Genomic DNA, 19574 nt, shown 5'->3' with positions numbered 1-19574 from the left:
ATTTACCAGCCATTACAACCTTCAACTTTTTATGTTTAATTTATTTAATAGACTGATAGTCTGTCCTTTATAGTTTCAGATTCAAAATGCTCTAGAAAGCCTTGCTGACTGATTGAAATGCACTCTTTTGTTGCACAAGCACAGATTTTCTTTCGCTTAGAATTCCTCTCAGATAATAACCCTGTAACATTTCTGAATACTAGTGGGCACTAGTGAATTTCTTTCTTTGTGAAATGATGTGTATAATGTTAGTTTTAACTAATTCAACCCTGTAACATTTCTGAATACTAGTGGGCAGTAGTGAATTTCTTTCTTTGTGAAATTATGTGTATAATGTTAGTTTTAACTAATTCAGGAACTTCCAGACACTTTAAAAACAGCATGTTGTTTTGTATCCCACTGTGTTAGCTCTACTTATTGGTGTTGCCAGGTTTTGATTAAACACTAATTTGAAGTGGTCTCAAGGCTCAGACAAATGATGTTGTCCTTCACTACACTATTATGTGTAATTATAAAGGGCATACAAAAACATAATACTTCTGAATGCTTGTTGTGTCATTGTTTAAAAATTTGATTATTTCAAAAGGGTTTTAAAAAGTATGGAGGGAAAATCAATTAGATTAGCTTCCTGGATTGAAGAACTGAGTTTTATTTTGCAGCATAAAGAAAAGAGGGACCACTCTCTGTTAACTAATATTTTTGAAATCACAGCAGTCCCTGCTACATGTTCACTTCTGTAATAATACATCTACTTATGCCCCAGTTAGCTCTCTGTGGAGCTGCAGCACACATCACTCGTCAAATTTGGCATTCACACGGAGACATGTCACAACAGAGGAACCTGCTTTTAAAACGCCTATAGATAAAATGTCTCCGTGCACCTGGGGCTGCCTGGCCCATGTGTGTGAAATTGACAAGCTGCAAATACTTCAAGGTTTATGCATGGCTACAGAAGTGCAAGGAAAATAGGAAAAGCACATCAGAAGAGAGGAGTGCAACCCAAGTGTGCAATACCATAGGAAATGAGTGTTTTTTTCTCCAGGTTTCTGTGTGATCGTTGCTTCAGAAGGAGATGAAAGCACAGCGCTTATATACAGTATGAGTCCTGCATGGTGAGCGAGTTTCTCCTCCCCTCCTTACTTTCCTCTCTTCTCCTCCTTCTCCCCCTGTCTGCTGTGATGAATGGTTTTGATATCAGCTGTGTGTGTGTGTGTGTGTGTGTGTGTGTGTGTGTGTGTGTGTGTGTGTGTGTGTGTGTGTGTGTGTGTGTGTGTGTGTGTGAGTGTGAGTGTGAGTTTGTGTGTGATGAATGACTGTGTTGGTACTGGACAGGCCCGCAGGGCTTTAGCTACTGTTAGTAGTGCTTAAAGATGACTGGAGTAAAAAGGCTCTGTGTCACATCTCTTTCTCTCTGTCTCTGTCTCTGTCTCTGTCTCTGTCTCTGTCTGTCTCTCTCTCTCTCTCTCTCTCTCTCTCTCTCTCTCTCTCTCTCTCTCTCTCTCTCACTTACACACACACACATATGCACATACAGATTAGCCCTGTTCAAAGGATTGTGTCCTACAGGTACACTGTAAAGCACAGTGACAGGTAATATGATTTCTTCTTCTCTCTTTCTTTTACCTTCTCTCTCCCCCTCCCTTTCTCTTTTATCTCCATGGCTGCAGACCTCATTGTGAGACAAAGTTTCTGCAGAACATTGTCTACACTGCATATGCTGCTCAAAATATGTGTGTATCCAAGTAAGCATGCATTTGTACAAAACATATTTCACTGGTGTATCATGCTGTGAGCAGATATGCCTTTAGCCACAGTTTTGCAGAAGACCTCTTTTTTTGTTCCAGGTTCAGTATTGAAAGAATTAGAAAACGCTTCAGTGAACACAGGACCTGGGGACATTTTTTTTACAATGTTGCCATGATAACAAGCATTGTTTTACTTTTTTTTAAAAAGACGTGGGATTGAGGAAGTTGGAATTGCTCATTGCATTTGCTGCTTGAATGTTTTCAAAAATTATCTTCTTCCACAGTGTCACATTGATTTATGGACGCCTGAAACTAGACCGCATATTTTTGTAACAATGTCATTAAAATGTGTTTGGCAGTCATGGTCAGCTTAGCAGCAAATTTAACATTCAAGGTTCCTGTTCTTATTTGTGCTGATTTGAATGTGCTTAAAAGTCATTAGATGATAATCCTGCCATTATTTGACTGTGGTCAGGTATTGGTCTGGTGCATCATGTGTGATGCATACAAAATAGAGCACTCGAAAGTACAACTGACCCGATGCAGCCCAATCTTCTCATTGCTTTCTTTGGTTTGACTTGGGATATGTTTTTCTGTTTGATTCTAGAGCTCAGTTAATAATACTAGTATATTTTGAACCCAGTTTCTGCATATAATTAAGCCAGCGCTCTCAGCAGGGTGTCTGAAGTTATGATGTTACATTTTTAGCACATGAATCCTCTGCTTGTGGTCTCATCTGAAATTGTCTCAAAATGTTGTGACGGATGTGCCTGCTCAACATAAAGAGGATACCTCTTGGAGGTGTCATACTTCACTTTCCACTTAAGGCAATTGCCCTCTGTTTGTTGTATTACTGCCATGGGCTATGATGGGCTCCAATTCCAGGAAATATCCAGACTTCAGCAGTTTTGTGGGTAATGCCTCTTGGTCATTATGACAGAAGAGCAACATCCCAGCCAAATTCTGTCACTGTGGTTGTTTGTGCCAGGCGAGCTTGATGTTCCAAGAAATGTGCAGAGCCGAGAGATATGAACTCACAGCGCCAATGAGATGTTACCAGAATATGTACATGGACTCAGGACTATACTGAAAAAAAGTGCTGATTGGTCACATGCGTGCCTCATTACATTAAGATGTTACCAGCTACACCAACATCAGTGTTCAACCACTTTGCATATAAATTCCTCAGACCTCTTTTTCTCTTTGATGCAGAAATGTCCCACAAATTCAAAATTAAGATATGCCCTAATTTTTTAGGCTCTTTATTTTGATTATGTGCAGGCCTTCACATCCGATGCTCACAGTATATTAATCATGAAATCCAAAAAGAACTTCAGTATATCTTGTTCAACAAGTCATACAGGCAAAAAGAATAGATAGTACTATAATGTGAGATGAATTTTAAACAATATCTACTTAACAGATAATTAAGTGACAACAGGTGTTTTTTCATAAGCTCCAGCTGACCATGCCAATAAGATAGGGCTATTTGTCTACAGCCTGAGAGGCAAGACCCAGGGCAATAACATTTGCAACAGACTTGCTGCTTTACTCACAGCGCCTTGTTTAATTATTTGTACCGTGTGAGTAAGGAAGTTACTTCAAGTAACTCTGCTGACCATGTCAACATTTACTCTTTTTGATTATTTTCTCTCATCTGCATCTGCATTAGCTGTGGCTAATTATCCAAAGCACACTCTATTAAAAGATTAAAAGAGCCAAATCAACTTTGAGCTCGGGTTTTTGAAAAGCCAAGTGGAAAAGTAAGGTGTTTTTCAGTACTTAAAGCTCCTGTGTGGAGATTTTAGTGGGTAATGATACAGACTGAAATTCACACCGACTTCTCTTTGTGAGCTTAAAATGTGAATGAGAATGTAAGTGACAAGACTGACTCCTTCTTTTTAGTAACTTTTACTGTGTGAAATTGCTGCCGGAGGGTAGGTGTCAGATAAAGTGATTAACACCAAGCTGCTAAAACAGACTTTTTTACACTCCACTGTAAAAATTCTGGAGGAATGATGTCAGTTAAGAGACAACAGAATGAGAGTTTTTGTCAAAAAACATTAGTGATGCGTACAGGGCAAGATCAGCAAAGAGATACGACGTATAGATTTGTCCACAGGGGGCGCCAAAAGCAACATAAATTAAATGTTCCTTAAAAGAGCTTTAACAAAGGGCTGTAATAATAAGCGCAACTTGTACGGATATGTTCTATATTGACATGTTGCCTCATGGCAGATCATAGACAGTGTATAGAAATAGACAGAATCTGAATGCTACCACTTGTGCCGGTTTCTCTCAGTTGATTTGTTACACCAGTAAGCATTCTGCAGTTCAGTTTAGGATCTTAATCCTATTATTCAAGTCTTATTCAGAACAGTGGGATGCCTTTATTTAATTAGTGGTTACGTATACAGTAAAGTAGACTTAATAGAGAAGGTAGCTATACAATGTAGTTACCTTTGATTGACAAGTCACTACCCTGGCCAACTTTCTATCAGAATGGAGGCATCGTAACCTTACATTTCCATTAGCTCATCTAAATTTGGTATAGTGATGACTAGCACTTCACACAGCATTGGGATACATCAGAGTGGCTTTGTCCACTTCAAATATATGTGCTACATTGTTTGACAACTTTTGGTAAGTGGGCAGATAGAAAACAGTCTGATAAGTACAAAAAAATTAATGGTTTCGACAATGTCTTTTAAAACACATTTTTGATGGACAGGCTGACTATTTAATTTATAAGGTATGACTATATGAAGCATTCAAATCAGTTAAAGCTCCTGTAAGGAGTTTTTAATTGGTTATGAAACATACTCACATTAATACTGATGTGTCTTTATCGCTTATAAAAGCAAGCAAGATTATCAAGAGCATTAAGACCAACTCTTTGTATGAAGTTATCTTTAATGTCTGAAACTTCTGCCGCAGGGTAGATGTCAGACTAGGTGATTAACTACCAGAACAGCTTTTCTCTTTGGCAAGACTATGGCAAAGATTCACTAGTGAGAAAACCACTACTTGCATACACATGACAAAATCAGTGAAGAGATAAAAGGAACTGAAAAGGTGCTGGAAAGGTGCCAAAATCTAGACAAACCGAAAGTTCCTCACAGGAGCTTTAAGATAACCTTGAATAAGTTAACGTCAAATCCAACAGTAGAGCTATATTTAATGTAGCATCAAATGGTCTTCTGTCTCAATAAAAAAGGAAACAAAATTATAGACGGAAAAAACAGTTAAAGAATGTTATGTCAAATAAACACAACAAACTGACGTGTAATCGAGTTGGAATCAGAGCCAGCATCATCCCTTCTGAATCTTAAACATTTACCCCTGTGAACAGTACAATTTCAGAGCCATTATATTTCCATCACGTTCCTCAGTCTTTTTCCACTCTGTGGTTGTTTCTGAAATTCTCAAATTATAGCGGCCAACTGTAAAAAAATTATCACTTTTTAAATCATCCTCAAGTGAAAACTGAGCCCTAGCACAGCTTGCTGCTTGATTGCCTATGATTTTATTTTTTTGAGGTTTTTCTTTTCTACATTTTAGACCACACAAAGGAGGAAGCTATGTGTCAGTAACTATTAGCATATTTGCCAACTGTGACAACACCAAAGGCCACAGAGATAGCTGTCCTCCCCCTGGGTACCTGCCCTCATTTTCCCCAATCAGTGCTCTTATTCTTAGAAGCTTTATTCATGTAGCCTGAGGGACAGAGCCCAGAGGAGAAGTCTGGGGAGGAGGAAAGAGAGGAGGAGGAGGAGGTGGTGGCTGGGAGGAAGAACAGGTGCAGAGAGGTGGAAAGATGTAATCAAAGAGAATAAAGAAGTGACAGTGGTGTGTGGCAGTTTTACCCAAGAGTCCCTCACCCTGACCTCATATTCAGCTCTGTGTCAACACTTGGATGCCAAAAAAATGTCATGGATGACTTTTTTGCACATGTGAGGTTGAACCAAAGAGCTTTGAGATCATTTAAGGACTAATTTCCACCCTTTTCTTTTCTTTAATGACCTGCAGAGCTGCATTTTCTCATTTTCTGTCTGCTTTTTAGTGTACTTCCAGCATCTTTTCCTTCTGCTATCTTTACCTACCTCTTCTCTCTCTCTGCAGTGTCTCTTGGCACGCTCACACTCTCCCGTCACTGTCAGAGCCCCTTGTGGGTTTTGGAACCACTCTCTTCCTCTCTCTCTCATCCTCTCTGTTTCTTCTTCTTTCCTTCCCTTACTGAGAACAACTGAAGCCCCCTTTTCCTCTCAGCTTGAGGCTTTTTTTTGTAAAAGAGAGCCGATAGACAGACAGGAGAAGGAGGCAGACAGGGAGAGAGAGAGGGATGAATGGCCTCATTCACAAGCGTGGAGAAGCAGGCCCACACAAACACAACGTGGCACACAATACACTATCACTCTCAATAATCGCTGGCCTGTTTATGAAGCTGGTGCGGCTCAGTTATCTTGTAAACTATGTTCCAGTGCAGAGGATCAGATATGAAATCCATAAGGTGGCAGAACTCCCCCTGCCTGACTATTGATTGTGGAGCTTTATCTTTTATCCTGTTTTTATAAAGCTGCTGATGAGCACACTTGAGGCCTGCTGTCAGTTATAACATCTCAACAGTTTAACAAGGCGTGTTGCCTCACTTTATATCAAACACAAACCTGTTTCATCAACATTTTAGAACACTTGTTATAATTATAATTACCATACCTATGATAAAAACAATCTATTAACCTGAAGGTTAATCATGGCTCTTTATAGCACTCTGAAAACATTTGGTCACTGCTTTAAAAGCTTTTTGTTCATGTTTTAAAATAAGGAGCACACACTCCTGCAGAATATTGATCCTCTGGCTTTTAGCTTGTCATAATGAATAGCTGCTTAGAATGGATTATAAGTTTTATGCTGGGTAAAATATTGTGAGGCTGTATATAGGAGCATGGAGGGGGTTATATTTGATCTTTTGCAGTCAGATAAAATGAGGTGTTTTACAGACAGAAGGACTTAAAAGGATACATTTATTTCTGTTTGTTTCTTGAATATATATTTTATGCCATCATTTAAATGGATGTTCACCATAGTATAAATATAAAAACATCTTTCCAGCCTCTTGAACTACCCCTGTGTTGTCTATCTGAAAAGTTGCTCCTTTGTACCAAAATCTTGTTTCAGCGTGGAGGAACAAATATGAAATCCATAGAGAGACTGTGCTCTCTGCCAGACACTATTGATCTCCCGACTTTCTCCTCTTTTCTGTCCTTATAATGCTTCACCTAAGCAATCTATGCAATGCCTTTCAGAGTAACAATGGTGTTTTAGTATATCTACATTTGCACATTTACTTGAGACAATTGCAAGTGAGGGGATAGTTTATTTTACTGAACTGAGAGTGTCCAGTGAGGACTCTGTGGAGAACGTGCACGAAGGGTAAAAGCTAATAGTAGAAGGTAAGCAGTGAGGATTGAAAGTAAGAGTGTGTCCAGATGAAGTGGGATGTAGAGGCTTCATAGCACAATCAAATAATTGCTGGGAGAACTGGGAGTGTGTGGAAAGAGTTTACAAAAGGTGGTAAAGAGGATGTCGGATGAAGCATTTGGGACAAGTCGGTGAACTTTAATGTGGATTAAGCCATCTCATTTGGGGGACAAAGGTTTGTGTCCTTTCTCTCCTCTCTTTCTTCATTAAAACAGGGGAGTAGGTGAAGGTAGAGCGTACAGCCTTACCCAGCGGGGGTGTATCACTTCCCGAAAAGGCTTCTCGCCTTGGCTCTACTTTAACCTGTTCTCATTCTTACATGTCTTATGCAAATGGGGGAGGAGGGAAAGGTGTAACGTACAGCCTAGCCCAGTGGATGTGTGCTGTAGCCCAAACAGGCTTCTCGCCCTGGCTCTGCCTTCCCTGTCTTTCTTTCACTCTACAGACTACTCTCTCTTTTGTCTGTCTTCTCTTTTCTCTTGTGGAGTGTGGGTGTGAGAGAAGGGGGTTCCAAGACATACGAGCAAACTCTTACCATAAGCAAACGTAAACAGTATCAATTTGCAGTCAGTCAAGTTTTATAGAAACAAAAATAATCCTACTTCCATTACCAGGCTAACATATCACTCACTGCTATTCCCTTGAAACTGTAAACAAAGCTATCTCCCATCTGTGTGCTGTATATTACAAGTCACAGGCATTACAAATAACTGTATACAAGTCACTCTTAACTCTGATGATCTTATTTGCTCTTATACCTTGTAAAGAGTCCTCAGAATGTATTTAAATATTTTTCGTTATTATACTAAAAACTCCTCACAGTAAGATTAATTAGCCACGTAACTTTGTTAGTCATCAGCATACACTTAAAGGTCTTAACACTCAGTTTTAAGATGACCTTCAAGTTGTGTTCAAGTGCCACTAATTGTAGCACCAACTACTTCTGGACAAAAACAAATTGGAATGGAATTAAATGTCAGTAAAATGTCCGAAATGACTGTTTCCCTCTAATATCTGCATAAATATTTGAAATATACAGAAACAACAGCATTCCCTAGTAAGTAAAACACAATGAGTGTCTAACCTTTAAGCTCACCACCTCTGACTCATTCTAAGGGCTTTTATTTGCTAAACCCAGACGCTCCCGAGGTCATTAGGTGAAATATAGTTGAGGTATTATAGTTTTGCAGCAAACTGAGCCTCAATTTAAAGCCAACTTCAGTTAGCATGGCTAGAAGCGCCCTGCCTGCCCTGTGCACAGGAGTTACTACCACTTAAATGTTTTCAGTGAGCTGATTTTTCATTCTTGTTTCTGTTTTGTAAGAATTAAATTAAGATTTTTCTTGAATTACTCTGAAAAGTTGGGCTTGTTTGGGGGATTTAAAAGCTATCTAAGAAGGATCAAGGACAACTTGTTGTGAGGACAGAATAAAAGTGTTTAGCATCTATCGGCTTAAATACTTGAGACTATGAAACAATTAAAGCTGTTATTCAGTTGTTGATTTAAACTCCTGACTTCTGGGAAGTTAAGCTTAGTAATAGAGTTGTTATAACTCTTTTAAAGTACATACTATGCTTGAAATAAAAACTAATCTCTCAAGGTTCTTTAACTGACTAACTCATGTAGGACAACAACTGTATTTAGAAGTAAATTTCACACAACTCCTCCTCTTACATGAAGCCAGCATCTGTTCCAGCTGCAAAAATAACCATCTTTTAGCTCCGCATCCTTACCCTTTTTCAGTATTTATAACTGACAAAACATGTTATTTTATAGTACACTATGAACTGTTGTGTCAGTCTGTGTTATCCCACAGTTTCAGTCACTGTAGAAACTCTGTCTTTTTGCAGGATGCTCCAGTCTTTGCTTTTCCCTGTACAGCTCATGTGGTGCTGAAATACACAGGCCAGACACAGGAGCTACTACAACTGTAAATATCCTAAATGTTAGTGTATGGCTTTCAAAGGTGCATTTTTCTTTAATTTTAGAGCTCATGAGCACTTATTAGCATTTACCTTCCGTAGTCCTCCAGGTATCTCTGTGCTACACTGTAAGTAACCAGGGGCAATGCCAGGTATAAAACGATGTATAGCGTTTAAACTTGCTTGTATTGCTCATTTACAAAGGTGCTTCCTTTATCTTGGCCTTTAGCTGCAAGCAATGAGAGCTTACAGTATCTTTGCAGTGTTTCTGTGTGTGTGGAGAATGTCTCCAGCTTTCAGTGGTCGTTATTCAGACTAATAGGTCGAGAAGCAGCCACACACTCAGGACAGGATGTTGTAAAGTTGGGTGTGTGTGTGTTTAAAGATGGGAGTGTGTTGAAAAAAGGTGTATAGGTGACTGTGTGTATTGCTTTTTTATTTCATTGTGCTGTGGTGCAGTGACAGGCAATTCAGCGGCAGGTTTATCTGTGAGCATCTGTTCTTGCTGTCATATGAAACACAAATAAGCAGCTGGTCTAGAGACATACGCTCCATGCTGAGAGGAGTAAAAAAAAAATACAGAGAGTGGAAAAATAGAAAATAACACCAGAGAAGCAAAGAGAGCAAACATATTACTCTGTAAAGTATTGTGCTGCCTAAGCAATGTATTTCCTCCCCTGTTATGCAAATCGGACACATTAGAATTTGAAAAACAAGAAATGTGATGTACAGAGGATGCACATGATGGAGAGGGCTTGTGCTAAACGCACCGAGAAAAAAATGAATCAAAGAGAGGCTGAGGAAGCTGCAGAGGAAGATGCAAGCTTGCTGAGCCTTGATATAGTGTATGGTAAAATGCAGATAAGGGAGGAATGTTTTAAAAAGATTTATGGAGAGAAGTAGAGACAGGGTTTGACAGACAGAGCGAGCAATTAAAAAACTGAAAAAGACATAAGATTGTAAACAACAAAAAAATCGAACATATGGAGATGAGGGGGAGGCATGGAGAGGTGCAGAGGAAGTCCCAGGAGACCTATTGTGTCCGATGCTTTTACTGTGGTGATGATGCACCGTGCTGCCAGTCCCTTCCTCTCATTAAAGCTTTATGAAGCAAGCTTAGCACACATTTTATTACAATGACGCCACTGTCTGGCACATTCCAGCCCTGCGGCTGGATGGTGGCGGTTGTGGAGGTGGTGTTGATGCTGGAAGAGGTTACAGGGAAACAAGCCCGTGGAGAGATACATCAGAAAGAGAAAGATGGGAGAAAGAAAGGATGAGAGGCAAAGGATCAGAAGACTAAGATAGAAAATAAGGGTATAAGGGAGTGAGGAGGTGAAAGATAGAAGAGAAAACCAGAGTGGATGAATGAAGAATGAGACTGAGAATAAGGGATTTTTTTCTCATATGCTCTGGGCCTGTCTGTGTTCAGCTGCAGATGTCTTGGTATTGTTAAAAATAGAATGTTTGGGGATTAAGGCTATCAATATTTCCTTAAGTTTTGATGGAGACAGAGGAGCTGGTCGACAAATAAAACTTTCACACAGTGATGTCATGGACCGCATCTAGGCCACTACTTTTTTTGTCTGGTTTCTAATAAGGTGCATCAGTTGGCATGGGAGCAGCACTCAACTCTGTTTGTCACCCAGTATGTCAGCTTGCATGTGCAATGCTGTCTGTATTTATCTGCTGTGCTCTCTTACCAAAAACAGCTGATCCCCTAAAACACAAACTCATTTGAAAGCAGAGGTAATGGAATTTACAATGACACTGCTGTCAAAGAAATTCAATTTCATGATGATTCCATTTTGTCCTTACGCAGTGAAGGTGCATTATTCCTCTCTGCAAAGAGGCATTTTTCACCAAGACACTGGCATCATAACTGAACAGTAAGAATACATTTCCCTGTGTATTCCAATCTACAGAAGTGCTCACATCTTACCAAGCTGTCTCTGTTTGCTTCAATCCTTGTCATTTATGCGTTATTTTATTTTTAGTTGAACTTTTGCTCCTCTTTCCTGAGCACTTAATTATCACGTCTACTTTAAGGATTTTGTATAAACATTGTTGTGCATTCCAGGTATTAGACTTATCCAGTGTCAGACTGAAATGTAGCACCTGTCATTTTGAAGTTTGACACGAACATCTTTATAATCTTGTTCTGTGTTGCAGTGTGCTCTGAGTTATCAAATAAAACCTAGAAATCCTCAAAGAATCAGTCTTAAAGACACTAAGTTTGCCGACTTTGAGGACAACATGACTCAGCTTCTTCTGACTGACGCATGCTAAGTACATTCTATGCTAGTTCTCTGAATTGAAGACATTTAGCCGCTGTCATAATCAGAGGCTAAATCCCTGCCTTATCGCCCCCAGGGTGCAGAGGCCCCGGCTTTGTTTAATTGCCACAAGCCGAACCGCCGAAGCTGCATCTCCCTCAGTGTTTACCCCTACTGAGGCTTATAGCTGATAATGGAATTACTCTGAGTCCCAGGAGGAGAGAGGGAGGGAGGAACAGAGAGACGAGGCAGTGAAAGAGGAAGAGAGGGTGGAAGAGATGAAGGAGAGAGGGAGAAAGAGGGTGGATGCAGTGTCTGCTTTGAAAACAGAAGAGAGAGGAAAGGGAATGAGATGAAGTGAGGCAAAAAGAGATGAAAAGAAGGAGAAGGAGGAAAAAGGTTAAAGAGTGATGGTCGGTTGTTGCCAAAGGCAAAGTCTGCAGTCTCCCCTCCCTGTCTTACTGTTTACTCCAGTGTGACGTATTACAGGGTGGAGAGTGAATTATGACGCAGGATACAGCTCCAACTTAAAACATCCCTGCCTAGAAGAATCAAGTTGAAAGGAAGACTGGGTCTAAAGAGAGAGAGGAGGGGAAGAAATAAAAGGATGAAAGAGCAGCCAGAGAGAAACATTTAAGACTGTAAAAGAAAAGATTTGACACACACTTTTGGCTACTTCTCTCATTGAATCCTTAGAAGTGTTTGTGTGCACATTTCGGTTGATTTGTCAGGATCTGCTGCACTTTCTGTTTCACACACCCAAGAGAGTTCTTTTTTTTGTGTGTTCAAAACCAGTTTTGGTCTGGTGGCACGGATGAACGACAAACTGAGGCGGAGGGAGGAGAGATTTTTGTGGAAGCTAGATAGTGCAGGGCGTCTGTGCCTTTCACTATCCTCTCTGTCATGGTTGAAAGCTTCAGGTTGTTTGAAGACTGAGTTGTAGTGTTGTAGTGGAAAATGACTGCACATTTGAAGTGAGCTCACGGCTCGGTCAAGGGTTTGGAATCCGTGCGTGTGTGTTTGTGTATGTGAAAGTGGATAGATGGATCTTAAGAATGTTAAGCTCGAAGCAGGTGGGATTATTCGGCTGTAATTTCCTTAACAAGTGTGTAACCAGCCATGCCAAGTTTCGACTGCTGGGAAAGATGTGTGCCAGTCAGAAATTTTGAAAATTGCTTGCCAGAGGCCAAAAAAGAGGAGTCTGATTTCTACCCATGTACATGCAAATGTGTTTGCTTAAACTTGCAAACCATATGTAGGCCTATAAGAAGTGACGGAAGGGATTTTCTTTGTATAATCTGTTTTATTTAAACAGCACCAAATCACAACAAAAAACATCTCATGACAATTTCCATACAGGACAAGTTGAGACTCTTTGTTGGATGATATGCCAAGGCCCAACATTAAACCACCATGAGCAAGCACTTGTGGTCGAAACTAAACTTCCTTTTAATACACAGTTACCTCTATTTACAGAATGTACTTAAAAATGTAGAATCTGCACAGGGGGGTTGGATTCCTCTTTGCCTTTGTCTTTGGTGAATGCAGGACACACTGTCCACATGGAGAGCAAAAGCAGGTTGAACACACATATCCTGGCTGGCTAATCTGATGCTCAACAGTTTTCTTCTCCTCTTAACAACTGACAAAGTTTGAATTTAAACTTTTTTCCAACCTACATCATGATGTTGGTATTTCAGCAAATTTAAGACTCATGAAGTGTGAGTACAAGGAAGACGGTTTCTTACTTGGAAGAAAAGAAAAAAGCTTCTCTCTTGGGCCCATACTGCTAAAGAAAGGTAGAGAGAAGTGTCTGTGCTGCTGAACTGAGACCTACCAGTACTTGAAACAGATGAACAGGCACTATCCTGGGGGATGTAATGGACCAGGAAATGACAGAGTTCACGTTGCAGATAAAAACACAGCACGGTAAAGGAAGTCTTGGCTGGAAGTCATTTTCATATCATGGCTACACCTAGAAATACTGAAAAGTAGGCAAGGCATCCCTTGTCAGAGACATATGTCGCCTCTCGTCGTCAGACAATGATAGATGATGATGGGTTCTGAGATAAAAACAGACAGAATCCCCCTAGTACAACCAGACTGAATGCTGAGGAGTCATCTGCCATGAAAGACTTATTTTAGGGGGGAAAAAAAGATCTCTTTTTTTCAGAGAAATATCAGACTTTTGCAAAACTGATTAATGATGAATTTTTGTCCGCACACACATACCTCTCAGAGAGCACTGCTTTTGGTTCTAATTAGGAATGAGAAGGTATCCTTTACACAAACTGAAGCTGCTGCTCATTAAGTCGGTTGACATATTTAGCCAGATCCAGTGTCAGTTTAATTTCTGAACATGGGTCTTTCTGGGTTCTTGCCTCTTTTCTAATCTGTCAATTTGTGAAACGAGTGCTAAGTTCACGAAACAGCATCAATGAGTATATGTTGTGCTTTTGTTTCAAAATATTCACAATTGCCCTCTCTTTTATACTTCTTCCTCCTCTATCCTTCTGTCCCTATCATCCTTTCCTGCTTCCTCTTTGTATCAGTCTGTTCCCAGTATTCAAGGGGGGTCTTTGCCATCTTCGGCCTTTACGACAAGCGCTCAGTGAACACGCTGACATCGTTCTGTGGGGCCCTGCACATCAGCCTTGTGACGCCCAGCTTCCCCACCGAAGGAGAGGGCCAGTTCACCTTGCAGCTCCGGCCGTCCATCAGAGGGGCTCTGCTGTCACTGCTGGACCACTATGACTGGAGCCGATTTGTCTTCCTCTACGACACAGACAGAGGTAATTACACTGTGACTCATAAGTGAACAAGGTATATAAATAAATAAGCCACATAATTTGATTATATTTCATGTAACCATGTAATGAGAGTTTTTTTGAAAAATATTTCCTTATGGCCAAAAGTGTCACCAATGACCCGTTTTCACTGTATAGACTCTCCTCTTCATTTTCCTCCTTGTTGGTTTTAAAGAAAACAGTTGGAGAGGGATTTGGAGAAAGTGTGTTAAGGAGCTGTAACTTAGTGTTATATTCTACATTTAATGTGTACCAGAACTGTCCAAAAGACTGTAATTTGAGCAGACTTGTGTCTCTATGAAACAGCCAAAAATTCATTAACTCTGCAGTGAGAACAACATCTCACTCTGTCATCTTTATCTTGGCTGAGAATAAAATCTCAGTTTAGGGAGATTTAATCAGTTTTAAATTAGTTGGCTTCCAAACATTTTCTCTATGAAAGATTATCTGTTAATTTCAAATCAGTTTGAAATACCACACTGAGAACAATATTATTACATCAGCAAACCATAATCATCTGTTAGAGAGTCTCTCTGCTGCAGATTATTTGGCTCTAGTTTTAGTCCCAAATTGAGCCCCATTTTCCCATGACAAAAAGCACAAATTCTGCATCTGGATCAGCTCTTTCCTGGTGAAAGGATACAGCTGCAGAAACAGTGCAGTGATTCAACATTTTTCAGCCTTAATTCAGCATCCCTTCTGATAGCATTCACCCGCCTTTAATTGAAATGTCCCATCATGCACTGCCTGTAAATTAAGCTGATGCTTTTGACCCTGGACCACTGTCATGGGAATGCTTGGCACGCTCTCTCTCTCTCTCTCTCTCTCTCTCTCTCCTCTCTCTCTCTCTCTCTCTCTCTCTCTCTCTCTCTCTCTCTCTCTCTCTCTCTCTCTCTCTCTCTCTCTCTCTCTCTCTCTCCCTCTCTCTCTCTCTCTCTCAAACACACAAACACACAAACACACAAACATATTCCCTGCTACAGGGAGAGGAACACAGGTCAAACCATGATGCAGAGGCCCCAGACAATGTTATAGTAACATGTTAAGGTGTGATTCAGTGGACTGCACAGTTTGTATGTGTGTATGTGTGTATGTGTGTATGTGTGTGTGTGTGTGTGTGTGTGTGTGTGTGTGTGTGTGTGTGTGTGTGTGTGTGTGTGAGTGTGTGTGCGTGTGCGTGTGTATTTCTCTGTGGCCTCCTCCAGCATCACTGTGATGCAGGTTGTCTGAGTAAGTACCCCAGGGGAGCAGGGGGAGAGGAGTAGGGATGAGGTGGTGAGGAGAGGAGGGTTGAGCTGGTGGAGCAGCTGAAGAAAGAGAGAGAGAGGGAAAGAGAGGTGAGACAAAATGAGGGGAGGAGACAGGGAAGAGTGGGGTAGATGGAAAGCGGTGAAGGGAGGCAGGGGGAAATAACAGAGAGGGAGTACAGACAGGATCACATGCCTCTGGGATATAGAGTAGCATATACAAAAAGAAGGAGGAGGTTAAAGGAGGGAGAGAAAGGAAGAAAGGAGGAAGGAAATGAAGCAGAGGATAGATGTGAGAGTTTGGGCTGTGTTCACCCTTGACTTGGCCGAGGCAGGGCCCTTCATTATGAGCTCCCATCAGGCCCTGCTGCCGGTAATGTGCCGGAAAATGGGCAGTAACGCTGTGATCTGTTTTATGCTCTCTGCTCTGGTTGGCTACACACACGCGCACACACACATGCACATACACAGACATTTAAATGGAGGTGTGTATGCAGCAAAAAATGCATACAAACACGTTCCAAGATATGCATGAATTTACATACAGTATATAAATGTATGTGCATCTGTTTATGCATCACATTAATTTGAGTTAGATTATACAACAACACACACACATACAAAACACCTATCTATGAAATATATTGCCTGTAAAGCTGAAAGGTGATAGCAGGACAGATAAAGACAAACTCCTCATCTCTTTAATGTAGACCATGATAATACACACACTATCCCTCCCTACCGCACACACACACGCTTACACTGTGATTACTGAGGCTTCAGATGTGCTTTTTGACGTAACTCATGCGGGAAATAACTGCCTCTGCCTCTGATGCACTGCAGTGTATGTGTGCGTTATTCAGTGCTGTCCTGCACGTGTGTTTTTGAATGTCACTATCTTTCATGCTTTGTGTTTTTGCACAGTTCCTGTTCCGTCTCAGAGCAGATTTAAAGGTTTGACAGAGATTACAACGATCATTATGATAAAATGTATCAGCTGTCTGCCTCTTCAATGAAGGAGTTTCATTCTAACATCAACTTTTCCCTTATTATTGATCTTTTCCTGCCTTTGGACCCATCTTCCATGTTTGATGCACTACACTGTGATATACACTGTAATTAATTGTCACTGATGTTGCCACCTGCTACTCAGAGCATCGTAATAACTTCCAAACTCATCTGCTATCACGCCGAGAGGCACATTCACCCCGTTCATAACTGTGCTCCATCATATTGCAGAGAAAGAACTCTGCATTTTGTTCCAGGCTATAAAACTGATAAGTGTCAGAGTGTTTCTCAGATGACTTACATTTGAATCAAAGTTCACAGCTGAACAAGGAGCTATGACAAGTTTAATTTCAATGGAAACTGTTTCCTCACGATGAAACTGACAGTCTCTATTGTTTTGTCAAATAAGTCTTTGTCCTGATAAGCTCTGTGGGTTTTGTTGATAATGTGGCATTCAAGAGAGGACTGTCAAGGTGCTGAGTGCTTTTTCCTTCACATTTGAGTACAAGACATCAGTGTTGTACACAAAACTGAGGTGGGTTGATGAATCTACGGTAAAGTAATACGCACCTGGAAACACATTACGGTAACTATACCCAATCTTGCACACCGGTGTGAATTTCTGCTTTTAAGTTTAGTCTGCAAAAATCTGCAGACTATTACTTCCCCTTGTCCACAGTACAGCTTCCACCTCCTACAACATTAATTATCTCTTTCTCTTCTTTCCTTTCTTTACTCTCTGTTGTCCAGGTTATGCAATACTGCAGGCAATTATGGAGAGAGCGGGTCAGAACGGATGGCAGGTCAGCACACACACAAAAGTATAAAACAAACACATACATTCATGGAAACAGGCCAAAAGAACGCACACACAGAGAGTATACACATAATTACACCATTGTTTTTTTACACTTCTTATCTTGCTTGTGGTTTGACATTATTCCTACATGCTTGCATGCTTGAATTTTTATACACACTACCTTTAAAAACCATGTATGTACTGTATGTTACACCAGGTGAGCGCTATCTGTGTGGAGAGTTTCAATGAAGCAGCATATCGGCGACTTTTAGAAGACTTGGACCGTCGCCAGGAGAGGAAATATGTCATTGACCTGGAGCCTGAGAGATTACAGAGCATCCTCGAACAGGTAACTTTAGTACAGTGTTTAGACAGAAGTTCAATTTTTTAATTCACCAAGCATGTAAAGCAACAATTTTAAGCCAAGAGAATATCAAGACTTAAAAGTGATTGTTTACAAGGATCAAGAACTGTAGTTCTGACTTTGGTAAATGCATGCTGCTATAGTTTAAGACTGCATTTACCTTGCTAAGACCAGTATGGATGACGTACGTTGTCAAAAGGCAGGACAAAAGCAGAAGTTAGTAATATGAATATAATCCTCCTTCAGGCATGGTGGAGATGAAAGGGGATGGTTTTCAGCCCTCTCTTTTCATCCTTTCTCTATATTATTATATTACTTCAAATAAAATCCCTAATTTATTTTCCGCATTAAATTAAGTTGAGGCAGTGGGGCATGATGAAACATGTGTCCCGCCATCATATGAGCATTCACAAGCCAAAAAAGTACTGCATTGTACCAACATAATTTAAAGCTTTTTTTTTTCCTTGATAGCATAATTTTCTGCAATAATAAACTGTGTTCACACATAACGGTACATTACTCTTCCAAATTGGCCTTATTTTTACAACAACTTGTTACAGTTTAGGAGGAGGAGTACTAAAAGGAAAGAAAAATGTTTCAACTCATTTGATAATTACAAATGACAACATATGAGGTCTTACTGTTGTTTGTTTCATTGCACACAATTTGTATTACTACATGGGGCTGTCCTTAGACAAAACAAATTGAAGTTTGAATAAAAAAGGATGATGACATGTAACCTGCAGAACATTTTTAAGTTACTGTTTTTTTAAATGCCATTCAGCAGTTTTTTTTTATGTGGTACTGTTACAATAAATAAGGTTACTATAGACAGGGCATATATTACATGGCTGAACTGGCCTTAACAGCACCTAACCCTATAATAATGAAGTGAAACCAACCCACAGTGACTACTGGTTACCACACTAAACCCAAAATGACATTGAGTAAGAAGTGGGCTTTTGAAAAGTAGTGAAAACCACAGCCACAATTCAAATAGGTGTGATAGTATTTATGTGTTTGTTTTTTTCACTGTATTTCTGGTGTCAGTCTACCTGTCTCTCACACTCAGCTTGTTATAACATGCTTCTTATGCTTTCTGACATCTGGAAAATATACAAGATTTGAGCTTTTCCCTGGAGTTCATAAAGTAGAGTGAGAAATGTGACTTCCCCAACAGCTACATCAGTGTAGGATTGCAGCAAACACATGACACTGTCCACTCTGACACACGCGCACACATGTGCACACACACAAAAAGAGATACAGTATATGAAGTCACACTCTGGCACCTTACGCTTGTCCAAGTTCATTAGATTATCTGTCTTGCCTCTGTCTTGGTTGAGCACTGACAGGTGGTGCAGATGTGTGTGTGTGTCTGTCTGTGTGTGTGCCCTCTGACTTTGGTTGCAGTGTAACATCCCATTGGTTCTGCCACCTGTCATCACATCTGATCATCTATCTTCCCATCTGACAAACTCAGTGACACACACGACTAAACACACACACACACACACACACACACACACACACACACACACACACACACACACACACACACACACACACACACACACACACACACACACACACCCCACTGATAGACCCTCGCCTTATGCCTCACATACACCCAAACACACCTGCACGCTTATCTGCAAAATACTTAGAAGTGCATATACAAGATGTAAGGAAACAGACACACACCCAGCATGCATACACAGGGCATACTCACAGAGCTACACGCACTTGTAGACTTGCACAGTAGCAGCATCACAGGCAGTTTCTTAATTGGCTTCTTTTGGTGTGTGAAAAGATAGACAGGCAAACACACAAACACACATACTCTAGTCTACACTGAGACAGGCATGGAGACACAAACACACACACACTCCCGTCATAGTGTGCTCTGCAGTCCTGGCACTGG

The 19574-nt window shown here is 40.5% G+C and overlaps 1 protein-coding gene across 1 annotated transcript in view; it reads left to right on the top strand.

Annotated features, from left to right (window-relative positions):
* gria4a (glutamate receptor, ionotropic, AMPA 4a) overlaps positions 1–19574 on the top strand; it is a 119791-nt gene that overhangs the window by 39749 nt on the left and 60468 nt on the right. Inside the window, exons 4-6 of the mRNA XM_034701502.1 lie at positions 13978–14217; positions 17238–17290; positions 17504–17635. Of these exons, the coding sequence (XP_034557393.1) occupies positions 13978–14217; positions 17238–17290; positions 17504–17635 (425 nt within the window). The remainder of the gene's footprint in view (positions 1–13977; positions 14218–17237; positions 17291–17503; positions 17636–19574) is intronic.

This window comes from Notolabrus celidotus, chromosome 14 (assembly GCF_009762535.1).
Source record: "Notolabrus celidotus isolate fNotCel1 chromosome 14, fNotCel1.pri, whole genome shotgun sequence".
Taxonomy (NCBI): domain Eukaryota; kingdom Metazoa; phylum Chordata; class Actinopteri; order Labriformes; family Labridae; genus Notolabrus; species Notolabrus celidotus.
This window is presented reverse-complemented; position numbering and strand designations above follow the sequence as displayed.